The sequence below is a fragment of the Petaurus breviceps genome, unplaced genomic scaffold, assembly GCF_028583685.1.
Source record: "Petaurus breviceps papuanus isolate PSGF00001 unplaced genomic scaffold, PetGlider_PUasm1.0 186, whole genome shotgun sequence".
Taxonomy (NCBI): Eukaryota; Metazoa; Chordata; class Mammalia; order Diprotodontia; family Petauridae; genus Petaurus; species Petaurus breviceps.
Window position 1 is genome coordinate 22,322,210 of NW_027185798.1, and position 13,084 is coordinate 22,335,293.

Genomic DNA, 13,084 nt, shown 5'->3' on the forward strand with positions numbered 1-13,084 from the left:
ATCTATCTATCTATCTATCTATCTATCTATCTATCTATCTATCTATCTATCTATCTATCTGTATACATACATACATACATACACATACACACACACACAATTTGGTTCTGTGTATCCCCAGCACTTTGCACAATGTCTGCCATATGGTAAACGCTTGTTGACTGACTAACTGATGGCCAAAACTGAGCCTCCCCACACTAGACAGAGAGATTCCTGAGGGCAGAGATTGTCTGCTTTGACAGTCCTGAGTGATCACATTCCCTCTTTCCTCTGTATCAAACACTACTGAGCTGTGTATCTAGAGGAGGGATTCTAATCCTTTTTTAAAATCTTATGGACCCCTTTGGCAGTCTGGTAAAGCTTTCTCAGAATCCGGTTTTGTTTTTGTTTTTGGAGGGGGGAAGGTAGGGCAATTGGGGTTAAGTGACTTGCCCAAGGTCACATGGCTAATTTTTTGTGTTGTGTCTGAGGCTGGATTTGAACTTAGGTCCTCCTGACTCCGGGGCCAGTGCTCTATTCACCGTTCCTCTTAACCGCCCCTTAGAATCTGGTTTTTAAACCTATAACTGTATTTGTATCTTTAGCACAGAGCCTAGTGTATACATGTCTCTGGATTGACTGATGGAGGAAGAGGATTACAGATCTGGGCCTGGAAGGAACCTCAGATGCCATTGAGTCAAACCCTCTAATTTTACAGATAAGGCAATGGGGCCCAGAGGAGTTAAGTCACTGGCTCAAGGTCACACAGCTACTAAGTGTCTGAGTTGGGATGTGAACCTGGCTGCTCCTGATGCCAAGGCCTGTGTCTGGTCCACTATCCCAGGTCTCAACCCTGCTCGGGGTGGGAGGGATGAAGATGATAATAAGGGGCCTTGGAGAAAAGGCAGAACTAATCCTAAGGCTTTTTTTTCCTACCAAGAGAAGGCTCATCAGAGTGGGAAAGATAGAACAAAAATGTTCATGGGGTTTTCAAAACCAAGATAAACAAGATGTTCTTAGTCTCCCCTGGTTAGTTTTGATCACCAGCTCTGAGCAAATTGCCTTCCACAATACTTAAAGAACTGGTGGATGTGATTCCTGAATCAAAGTCAGTAATCCTTTAAAAACTGCAGCCATCCCTCCCATCTTTGCAAAAGTGAGGGCCTATGGGTACAGGATATTACATACATTGTCAGTGGATGTGCTGACCATCCTAGCCCCAGAAGGCCACAGATAAAATGTATTCTTCTCTGCCCCATGTACTATTACATTTGTGCTAATCCTTCAAGATTCAGCTCCAATGACTCTCTTCCAGGGAAACCTTCCCTTAGATCCCCAGCAGGAATGATCTTTACTCCTTGGATCCTGACATGGCACTTTCTCAGGACCACTCTTATCTTACTGTGTTCTCTTTTACAAATGGAGATGGGCTAACTTTGAACCTGGGTGATGCCATCTGAGTGTTAAGCAATCAAAGGATTGCTGGGAAAGCAAAATATAGAACAATGCTTATCTATGGGAAAACTCCCTGGACCTTGGACCTGGTTTGTTTTTTAACTACACACAATTAATTGCCTGTATTATATATCAGCTATATCCTGTTTTAATTGTCTGGACCATAGGTATTATTAAAGATATAATGATATATCTTTATTTAAGTATATGTACACACGCACACATATATCTATCTCTATCTGTACAGATATAAATATATAAGGATCATTTATATTTTATAAAGGGCAGATAGGGGACCCAGTGGATAGAATATCAGGCCTGGAGTCAGGAAGATCTAGTTCAAATCTGGACTTAGGGGGTAGCTAGGTGGCACAGTAGATAGAGCACTAGCCCTGGAGTCAGGAGGACCTAAGTTCAAATCTAGCCTCAGTCACTTACTAGTATGACCCCAGGCAAGTTACTTGACCCCAATTACCCCCCCTCCAAAAAAAAACTGGCCTCAGACACTAGCTGTGTGATCCTAGGCAAGTCATTTAACCCTGTTTGCCTCAGTTTCCTCATCTATAAAATGAGTTGGCAAAGGAAATGGCAAACCACTCCAGTATCTCTGCCAAGAAAACTCCAAATGGGGTCATGAAGAGTTGGAAACGACTGAATGACAACAATGTATCTTATGAATGAAGTTTCTGAATGAGGAGGATGTTTTTACTCCTATGTATCTCTGATGTTTCTTTCTTAACAATGAGAATATGTCGATTCCCATGTACTCTTTTGTATCCTGTTAGCAAAACTGGGCCTTGTGGTAACAAGATAGTAGCAGATCAGAAAAGATGGAACCCTATCCTCTGATTCTGCTGCTTTTCTATAGGAAAAACATTCTGTAGAAAAAAATAGAGTTGAGTTTATCTGTACTCAAGGAGAGGAGTCTCTGGGCATTTCACTTTCATTGCAAGTAAAACAATCTTTTGACTAGTGACTGTCTTGGAGCTTTTCTTTCAGGCACCACAATAGTACACTGGTTATTTGTGTGCATGTATACTGGCCCTGCCCTCCACCCCCCACCCTTAATTCTTGTTTGTTGTTTAATTCTGTTCAGTTCTCTGTGACTCCATTTGGGGTTTTCTTGGCAGAGATACTGGAGTGGTTTGCCATTTTCTTATCCAGTTGATTTGACAGATGAGGAAACTGAGGCAAATGGGGTGAAGTGACTTGTCCAGGGTCACACAGTTAGTGTCAGAGGCCAAATTTGAACTCAGGAAGATGAGTCTTCTTGGTTCTAAGCCCAATGCTCTATGCACTATGGCGCCACCTAGTGGCCCCCTGTCCTCTTACTAGATGTAAATTCCTTGAGTATATGTTTTTGTATTTCCTCCAATTTTAGTACATACACTGCACATAGTAGGTATTTTGTAAATGTTTGTTAAATGGTTGTGATTCACAAGTCTCCAACTGTTGAAAAAAAAATCTCTTCTGGAGCTCCCTGAACCTTCTTCTCCTGTAGTAGCAGATCCTTCCCCTTCTGACCCTTGGCCCCCCAGTTGTGGTTTCTTTGGGGAAGGGGTGGCGCTTACCCTGGAAGTCAAAGTCAGTGAAGGAGGGATTGATGGTGTCAATATCGGTGCTGAGGTCTCCTTCTGGCATGAGGGTGTCCTGCATTGTTCTGGCTGGGGAGGGTTCTGATAACATCTTCATGCCATGGCTGGGAGGAGTGTGGGCAGGCAAAGGAGAGTCCTGAGGGGTGCCCGACTGGGCCCGGAGCTCACTATGCCCATCTGAAGGTGGGAAGAGGGTTTGTGGGACCCCTGGTTGGGCCAAGCCTGGTGAGAGGTGTGGGTAGCTCTGTGGGTAGCAGGAGGGTGGGTGTCCTCCAAGTAGGCCTGTCATGGGGTTCTTGGCGTGGATGGGGCCTGGAGCTGGGTGCAGTGAGTGGAGGGGCTGAGGGACAGCAGTGGGGTTGGCTGGGTCACACAATGCCATTGGTCTGGCAGGACCTGAGTTGCTCAACCCCTGGGGTGGGCAGGGCATTAGAGGAGATCGAAGTTTCTCACTCTTGTCACCGATGAGTGTGTCTAGCTCTTCTGGAAGGGCCAACACAAAGAGAGAAATCCATTAAGCCCTGACTTAGCCATCCCCAAACCCCACATCTGGCACCCAGCCCCCTGGTCTAGCCTTGAACTCTAGTTCAGGAATGTAGCTATCAGCTCATTCCTCAGTTCCCCCCCGTCCCCCGCCCCTTGTCCTCATCTCTTAGCTCCTATTCTTTCCTTCATTCAGCACCTCTCATCCTCATTTCTTCACCCTTTATTCCATAGCTACCCCCCACCAAGTCCTCAACACTTATTTTCATCATGCAGCCCCCCTTCTCATTACTTTTTTCCATCTGTATCCCTTAGCTCCATCCCGGTCATTAGGCCTCTCTCATTTCTATCATTCACCCTTCATTCCCATCACTCAACCCCACTCCCATTAATTATCCCTCACCTTTATCCCTTGGCTTCCAATTCCATCACTCAGCCTCCATTTTCATCACTCACACTCTCCATTCCTAACATTCAGCCTCCATTCCATCACTCAGCCTTCATTTTTATAAGTCTTAGACTCTCCATTCCCATCATTCAGTCTTTATTTTCCTCCCTCAGACTCTCCACCCCTACCACTCAGCCTCTATTCCATCACTCAGCCCCTTCCAGCTGTCTTCTTTCCTCCTGTGCCCCACACTCACCTGGCTTGGCCATGCTCTTTCGAACAGCAATGGGGTCTTTCCTCTTCCATTTCTGTAGTTCTTCCTGCATCTTGTCGATCTTGGCTGGATTGAGGGCCCACAGGCAGCCCTTTCGGGACGAGCTGCCTGATTTGTTCTCCACCTTCTCAAAGCACTTGTTGAGGGACAGATTGTGGCGGACGGAATTCTTCCAGCCATCTGGGGCTGTCTGTTAGAGCCAAGGAGAAGGGATGGGTAAGAAATCTCTGAGCTCTCTCCCATCTCAGGACCCATGCTTCCTAGCTTTACCCTCTTCTGGGGCCTTAAGGAATCCCAGAGAAGTCAACACAGGGAGTCTACTCCCCCTCCTCAGTCTAACATTGAACTTCCTGGACTGCTATGAGCATATGGAAACAATGGACCCTAACTTGAGTAGCTCCTGGGGGCTAGGGGCAGTCAGTCTGCCACAGGGCTAGACCTGGAGGGCATTTCAGAGGTCATCAATCCCTTTATTTTACAGATGAGGAAACTGAGGCCCACAGAGGTCAAGTTACTTATTCAGACTCTCACAGTTAGTAAATGAAGAATGGTATCTGAATCCAGAACATCTGAATCCAAACACAGTGTTTTTTTTTTCTTTCTAATGAAACACACTATATAAGAGTTTGTGTGAATGGATTTTTGTGACCTCCCCCAGCTTCTAGGAGTATCTGTGAGCCACTGTGTGTGAGTGTATGTGTGTGTGTGTGCCTATGTCCCCTCCCCAAAACTGAAGCAAACAAGCAAGCTGGGGGTGCCCTTGCTAGCAGAATAAACACCCATTATGTCTTGTCATGTCACCAGCATCATAATTGGGCACACGGGGGCCTGTAAAAACCATTAGGCTGACTCAGTGTGGGCAGAGGGAGAGGTGGGTGTGTGTGTTGGGGGAGGGGAGGGCCCAAGGCTCTCTGGCTTCTGTTTTCTTTGCTCAGGCACTCGGAGGAGGGGGCTTCCTTGGGAGGGTCCCCAAAGGGCAGCCTGGCAGAGAGCGCCTGAGAGCCCTCCCCTTGGTTCAGGCTGCCTTCCATTTCTCCAGGCCTCCTCCAGCCTGGCTCCCGCCCCCACTGGGTCCTCACCCTCTGCTTTTAAGCAGCAGTTTCTGCTTAATGAGGAATCACCACTCCCTCCTTGCTCCAGGGGAGAACATGAGGGCTTAATCATTCCCAATCAAAGCAAGAGTGAACCAGGCCAGCAGCCTCCTTTGCTACATGTTAGAGGTTGGCAGCGGCACTTTGGGCAGCTTTCCTGGGCCATTTGGGGCGGGGGTGTTGGGGCGGGCTTGGCCTTTCCAGCTTCCTCAGCCAGCTGCAGTGGTAGGATGTGAGTTCTGGCTAAGTCCTTGGAGGGCTGAGCTGTTCAGAGGCAGAAGGAGAGCCCAAGATCTCCAGAAGGCCCTGAACATTGAGGAGGCTCTGAAATTGTTTTTCCCCTCCTTATTTTTTTGGTGGGGGAGAGGTTGAGGAAAGGGACTGAGAGCTGATCAATGAACCTACCCCCAGAGGCAGGGGTCTGCCTGAGAGGATATTTAGAAGTCCTTAGGGACAGGAGAAGAGGCTGTTGGGAAGCTGATTCACCTCCTAGGTACTTATTCTCAGCCCCCAAGATGATGCCCCCTTGCAGAATCATCAGTTAGCCATGCGGAAGGTGGTTGGTGTGTTAATGGGCACTGTGCCCTTTTACAGGCCCATAAACTGGTGACTTAGGGGGATGCTCTCCACCCCCAGTCCCTTTGCTGGGGGCCCTGGCTCTTCCTGTTTGGAGAAGGGATGGTTGGATCTAACAATTATATCGAGTGGCCTTGCCAAGTCCCTGGTATGCAGAGAGACATATCCCCTGTCATTTTGGACTCAGGGCATCCCAGATTTGCTTTCTCCCCTTGCTACCCCTGCCCTCCCTCCAGGGAGAGGAAAAACATTGAGAAGACAAGCTTCTCCCTGACTGGTCTCCCCCCTGCCTCCCTTGAGTATATCCCCTCCCCAACCTAACAGTTGTCTGGCTTTTCTCACCCATCCACCATATCCCTTTGCCCCTTTCTTGCACCCTTCTAACTTATCCTATTGCGTCAAAAAACCCCAACCCAACACAGTCCACAAAAAATATTGGGGATAAGGATGGAATTGGAGTTAACAGAGGGCTACCAGGTAGTTTTTGGGTTAAAGTCATCTGGAGCCCTTTCTCTGGAATGGAGACATTAGATTGTGGAGAAAAAGACACAACACAAAGCTTTTTAGAGTGGGAAACTCTAAACCTGGGGCCCTGGGACCCACAAGAGGTTCAGAAATAGATTTCAGGGGGTCCATGATCCTGGATGGGAAAAAAGATCACATCTTTATTTTCCCTAATTGCTAATTATTATTATTTTATTTAATTATGAATTTTAAAAAATTATTCTGGAAAGGGGTTCCATAGGCTTTAGCAGACTGCCCAGGTAAAGAATCCATAAATTAGACCAACCATGTCATGTTAGATGTTGTACAGTCATGGGATCTTAAATCCTGAGCTGGGAGGAAACTTAGAGGCCATGTTCATTTTATAGCTAGGAAGACTGAGTGGCGGTGGGGAGGGGGGAGTGACTTGGTCACCCAAGTTCAGTAATTAGGAGAGCCAGGATTCAAACTCAGGTCCTTTGACTTTCCGCCCCCCCCCCCCTAACTCTCTCTTCCATGGTTGTCTCATGCCATTTTGGTCAGGAGTATGGAGGCCTTTCTTCCCTTGGCCAGCCATTCCTCACCCCCTTTGCCCTTGTCTTCAGTCCTTCAGAAGGAACACAAAGTCCTTTGGAGAGCCCATGCCAGGTTATGCACTCTACCCCACCTAGTATGAGAGCAAGCAGCCGGACTGGTGTTGAGGGCAATGCTTGGCTTCTTGGATTGATGGGACTGTCCCCTGGACTAGGTTATCCCTTGGTAACTGACCTGAGCATCTTTGGTCTGACCCCACTTCCTGTCTGCCATCTTGCTCTGCCTCTGCCCATTTGGACTGGGGAGCTAGTATGGCACAGAGTTGGCTCTGGGGTGTGAGGAATTGGCTACCACCCCAGCCTCTGAGGTTTACCAGCTGTATGACCTTAGACAAGTCCTCTGGACCTCCTTTATCTTATTTGTAAAATAAGAATGTGCCTAGATGGCCTCTGAATTGACCTCAGTTTCTTTCTCTGTACAATGAGAAGACTGGATTAGATGGTCTCTGGGGTCCCTGTCATTTGTAGACTGAGGATCCTAAGATTCTTCACCTCCCTGTGCCTCAGTTCCGTCCTTTGTAAAATGAGGTCTCTTCCAGCTCTGGAGCCAGAGTCCTCTGATTTCCCCATCCCCAACCTGAAAGATGTTTTCTCCCTTAAGTCAAAGGTAAATGTAGCAGAGAGTGATGTAACTGGCTAAGAACAACAAACTGGAATTAAAAAAAAGCCGTCCAACCTCTTCTATTTCCAACCCTATAAAACAGGGATTACATGTCTCCTAGTAAAAATAATTAAGCCAGGAAGATGGGCCGGGAGGGGAGGGCTGGGGGAAGGAGGGGAGGGGCAGGAGGAAGCCGGAGGGGAGGCAGGGCGGGGAGCTGCTCTGGGCTTCCTGGGGGAGGCTGATGAACGTGTGGTGGCCCTGGGAGGGGGCAGTTTGCCCTCCTCTTTCAATGGTCTGGCTCCTTGGGGACCCAAGTTCGAGACTGCTTCTAGGGAGCAGATCCTTGGAAAGACTGAGAAGGGGTGCTGGGACGCAGACAGATGCCCAGTCACTCCTTCAACCCTGCCCCTGGAAAAACGGGCTTTGAGAGAAGAAAGGGATAGGGATGGGGTTTGTGATTTCCTTGGTATAGGGAACTCCCACGTGGGGAAGCTCCCTCTACCAATGCAAGTCAGCACCTCTTCTTGTCTTGATCATTTTTTTTTTTTTTAGAGTTGCCTAAAGCGCTGAGATATTAAATGATTTATTTGCCCAGGGTCACACAACACTAACTTTGAATCGAGTCTTCCTGGGTTGGAGGCCAGCTGTCTGTCTACCACACCACTGAGGTATACAGTGAGGGCAGGGGAGGGAGCTCCTGGGCTCCTCAGTGAGGGGGTGGATGTAGAATCCCTTCTGTCTTGCCAATGATTATATGGACTGGGTAACTCCTGAGGGACTCTGGGAACTCTGGTATTATCTTGGCAGGACTCTCCCAAAGGCAATGGCAAACCAGACCAGTGTCTTTGCCAAGAAAACCCCAAATGTGGCCACGGAGAGTCGGATGGGACTAAAATGACTGACCAACAATAACAATGTGGACATTCACTTAAAAACATTGGGAAAGTGAATGTGTTGTGGGAGGTAAAAACTCCCAAATGGCAGATGGCAAGGTGCTATTATTATTGTATCATTGCTGTTATCTATGAGTTTGGATTACCCATGCTACACTTTCCCCTTTATCAGGGAAAGAATCAAGAGCAATGTGTGCCTAAGAGGGCTGAGGCCCAAGGACTCCTGGCAGACTGTTGTGGTTGCCTCCCTAAAGAAAGGAATTTCTTTTCCCTTGTGGAACAGGAAAGGGCAGAGGGAGTGTGAGGATGGGGGCTTTGTTCCAAAGACAGGAGCCCTGAGAGCCAAGGACGTGGTCTGGGAGGTGGGAAGGACACTTCTGACTCTTGGCTTATGGATAGCTCCCTAGTTCCTTGTTGATGGGCAGGTTCCTGGGGGTTATGGGGGAATGTTGAGGGGGAGGTGGAGAAGGGAGAGAGGGAGGGCTCTGGTGGGAGGAACTTGGCCTGTTAGCCTTTTCCCAGGATGGGTGATAGACAGCAGCAAAGAAACCTGAGCCCCTAGCCACCATGCTGCCTTAGTGTGGGCAGGGAATGGGGATGGGAGTAGTCTTTTCAGTGAGAAACTATTGAGTACCCGGGACAGAGACATGTGGCTAGAAGGCCAGAAGGTGCTGTGGATTTGGGCCAGGGGGAAGGGAGGCTTCCCCATCAAAGCAACTCATGGGGTTGGCCATGGCCCTAAATTCTAATCTAGTTTTTTTTCCTAACTTGTGGTGTGATTTTTCACAAGCTTCATATCTGTTCTGCTTCCCCATCTAGAGAGAACCTTGTCCATGTCACTGGAACAAAACCCGCTTGTTTGTTTGTTCCCCCTCCCCCCAAGCCTCTTTGCTAACATTGGAAGCTCAGTTCCCTAGGTGGTTGGTAGGGTAGGCACAATTCCTGGGCTTGGAAGGGCTTCTACAGACATTAAGTCCATGGCCCTGCCTCCAGGCAGGACTGCACCCCTGCCACCCACAAGAGATCCTTATCTCTTTCCAGAAAAGGAGATTGGTGCTACTAACCTGGCATCCTATGGCATCTTTCACAACTGTCTCCCAATCAAATTCCTTAAGCTCTTAATGATCTTCCCTACCAAGCTGTCAGGGTCCTGTGTGGGGAGGCTGAAGGTGGAGAGCTGTGGGAAAAACCTGTCCTTTCTTGGAGCCTCTCATCCCTTCCTTGAGGACCTAGATGTCTAGTCTGAGCATCTCACCCTCTCTGTTGTCCCCATTTCCCCATCTGGGGAGACCTGGAGCTGTGTTATCTCGGCCCCTTTGATGACATCAGGAATTTGATCATCGTCCAAGGGATGAGGAGGAAGAGGACAAAAACAAGACAATATGCTTCCTTGCTATGTCAATTCCTGCTCTGCCTGGGTCGTACAACCGAGGCAGGGCACTGGGCTTCTACCTTCTGGTTCAGGGGAATAAGCTGCTCTTAGAGAACAAGTTCAGGGAGGTCTGGCCTTGGGGAATGTCAAAGCCAAGCAGCTACATGGTCAGGCTCACCTTGAAATAAGGGAAGTGTTCCGTCATAAAATTGTAGATCTCACTGACTGGAAGGCTGCCGGTCTTGCTGTTCTTGAGGGCCATGAAGATGAGGATGCTGAAGGAAGAGAGAGCCGTGGGTCAGTCCGTGCTTTTACACTGCCCCTCCCCCCCCCCCCCCCCCCGGCGCAGATCGCAAGAGCGCCAACATTGAAACACTGACTGGAAGGCTGCCGGTCTTGCTGTTCTTGAGGGCCATTACATGGCGTAAGCACAAGGCAGGGTGAGCTGCGGGAGGGCGGGAGCTTTAGTCTGCCCCCCCCCCCCCCCCCAGCCCTGCTCAGCGGGCCCATAGAAGACAGACTTCTCGAGGGCAGGGACTCTTTCATCTTCCCCTCTCTACCTCCCATTCGTAAGCTACTCACAAGCTCTGTGTGAGGCATTGTGCTAAAATGACTGGGGTGGAAGGAAGAGCAAAAACGTGGTCCCTGCCCTCAAGGAGCTCACATTCTCAAAGGGCTACGCCATGCAAATGACTGTGAACACACAAGATAAATACTGGGCAGATGGGAGGACATCTCAGAGGGAAGGCACTAGCAGCACGGGAAGCCAGGAGAGTAGGTTCTCAATTAGTGTTTGTCCAATGAAGAGAAGAGAATTGAGTTTCGATTCAGCACATTAGGCTTGCATGAATGCACTGAAGCAGGGGTGGGTAACCTGCGGCCTTGAGGCCATGTGTGGCCCTCTAGGTCCTCAAGTGCAGCCCTTTGACAGAATCCAAACTTCACAAAACAAATCCTCTTAAGAAAAAGATTTGTTGGGGTGGCTAGGCTTCACAGTGAATGGAACACCGGCCCTGGAGTCAGGAGGACCTGAGTTCCAATCTGGTCTCAGACACTTAACACTTACTAGCTGTGTGACCTTGGGCAAGTCACTTAACCCCAATTGCCCTGCCTTCCTCCCTCCAAAAAAGCAAAAAAAAAAAAGGAAAAGAAAAGTATTTCTTCTGTAAAACTTGGACTCAGTCAAAAGGCCCAAGGGTACATGTAGCCTCAAGGACACAGCTTCCCCACCCCTGCAACTGGAGTCTGGAGACTGGGAAATCTGTCTCAGTTCTGTGACTTCAGTAATAAGTCACCACCCCCTGGGATTCATTCTATCTCATCTGGAAAATAGGGAGAAATATCACCTATGAGAATAAAATAAAAGGAGAAACGATTTATTAAAAGGTATGGCTAGAGGCAGCTAGGTGGTGAAGTGAATAGAGCACCAGCCCTAAAAAAACAGGTCAGTAGGCCCTGAATTCAAATCCAGCCTCAACCACTTGAAACTTACTAGTTCTGTAACCTTGGGCAAGGTTAACCCCAATTGCCTTGCCTTCCCACCTCCAAAAAACAGGGGATGGCTTTCTGTGAGAGAGGAGGAAGAAGGATACAGGGGGAAATTTGGGCAATGTAAAAATACAAGACATTAATGACAAAGCCAGTTTTTTTTAAATGAAGAAGGGCCACTGCTCTGAGCCTTTTTGGAAGCTGGAAATCTGAGGGATCTTTGCAGTGATTAGGAGATAATCGACTAGTTTTTAATTATCTGCACCAATGGCAGAATGCCAGTACATGGATGGATCACCTCAAGCACCAAATAATGCCCAAACGATTTTCCTTTTAGAGAGCATTCGGTGATCCTTGCACATGAGTTGGCCTTCCTAATTCCATCTGGCTTGGGTTGTTATTAGCAAAAGCAGTAATAATAGCTTGAATTTCTATAACGCTTTACCATTTACTATCCCGTGAGATAAATAGAGTAAGTATTGTTATTGCCATCATCTTCACTTGGCAGAGGAATAAACTGAAGCCCAGAGAGGGGGAGTGAATTGCCCAAGGTCAAGGTTAAGTGGCAAAACTAGAATTAGACCCTGTCTCCTGGGCCTCTTTGCTTTATAACACCTCCCTGCTATGTTAAGTTAGAGCTGAGATGAGGTTGACCAAGAGGGAAGATAGTGTCAGAAATGCAAAGGGTGTTAAGTTACTCTTCCTTTCATTGCCCCTACCCATCTGCCACCAAAGCCAGAGCCTGTAACCACAGGATGAAGCATCAGTTAATGCCTATAGTGTGGGGATTGACAAGAGTCAGTAATCCTTGGGGACTGATGTCCACAAAGCCCAGTCAATGTTGTAGATGGGAATCTTGGTCAGTTGCAGGTTGGACTAGACAATGGGGTTCAGAGGTCCTTTCTAACTCTGAGATTTAGTGAAATCTGACCCTATTCCTCTCTAACATTGTCCTTCTAGGCTGTTTTCTATCATCTGAGTACTGGAGCTGGTGCTGGAGCTGGGAGCTTGTAGCAGGAAGCGTCAGGGGTAGAACCCCCATTCTAAGTTCTTATATGGTATTAGAACTGAAAGGGAACTTGGAGTCACAGACGTGGCCTACGGAGATGATGACCCAAGGCCTGGCTAGGTTTAACCATTTGGTGAAGGGCACACAAGTACATAAATAGCAGCCCGAGTCTAAATTCCACACTTTCCGCTATTCCACAGTATACCTCCTCTGGGTCTAAGCCCTGGTTTTACAAAGTAGGGGAGTGGAAACCATTGAGTGACTTGCCCAGCTTCCCAAGTAAGTCTTTGGCAGAATGGTCACTAGAAGCATCGGATCCAGGGATGGAAGTGATCTTTAGAGGCCCATAAGCCCCCAGGTTTACTGCAAGGGCAAAGTGAGGCTCAGCTTGTTGAAAAAGATTGCTGAAGGTCACACAAGGTGTTGTGTCAAGACCAGTCTTCACTCTGCTGTATCCATTCCTGGTCTCCTGATTCCCAATCTAGGGTTCTTTCCATCCCTCCTGACTTCATCCTGACAGCATCCTGAGTTCAGAGGGGTTGGGTGAGGAGGAGATTGACTGGGAGATGAGATTGAAATGGGAAGAGAGGCAGTAATTGGAGGAGAGGGGGTTTGGGAGGGAAGGTGCTTTGTCTGGGTCAGAGAGGAGTCACGGTGCGGTTACCTGTATGAATAGATGGGCTTGGGGAACAGTGGCTGCTGGGACTCCGCACTGGCTTGAGGGGCGATCCTCTGGTAGGCATAGTGTGGGGATGGGAGGTAGGTCATAGGATAATTGCCATTGCCAGGGGAGTACTGTAG

General features: G+C 48.3%; 1 protein-coding gene across 2 annotated transcripts in view; it reads right to left on the reverse strand.

Moving 5' to 3' along the window:
- The window catches only part of FOXN1 (forkhead box N1), a 51,530-nt gene that overhangs the window by 3,188 nt on the left and 35,258 nt on the right, over positions 1–13,084 (reverse strand). For both annotated transcript variants that reach the window (XM_069089815.1, XM_069089816.1), the window contains exons 5-8: positions 12,948–13,078; positions 9,965–10,061; positions 4,157–4,364; positions 3,006–3,512 (exon numbers count right to left, since the gene is read on the reverse strand). In XM_069089815.1, the coding sequence (XP_068945916.1) occupies positions 3,006–3,512; positions 4,157–4,364; positions 9,965–10,061; positions 12,948–13,078 (943 nt within the window). The remainder of the gene's footprint in view (positions 1–3,005; positions 3,513–4,156; positions 4,365–9,964; positions 10,062–12,947; positions 13,079–13,084) is intronic.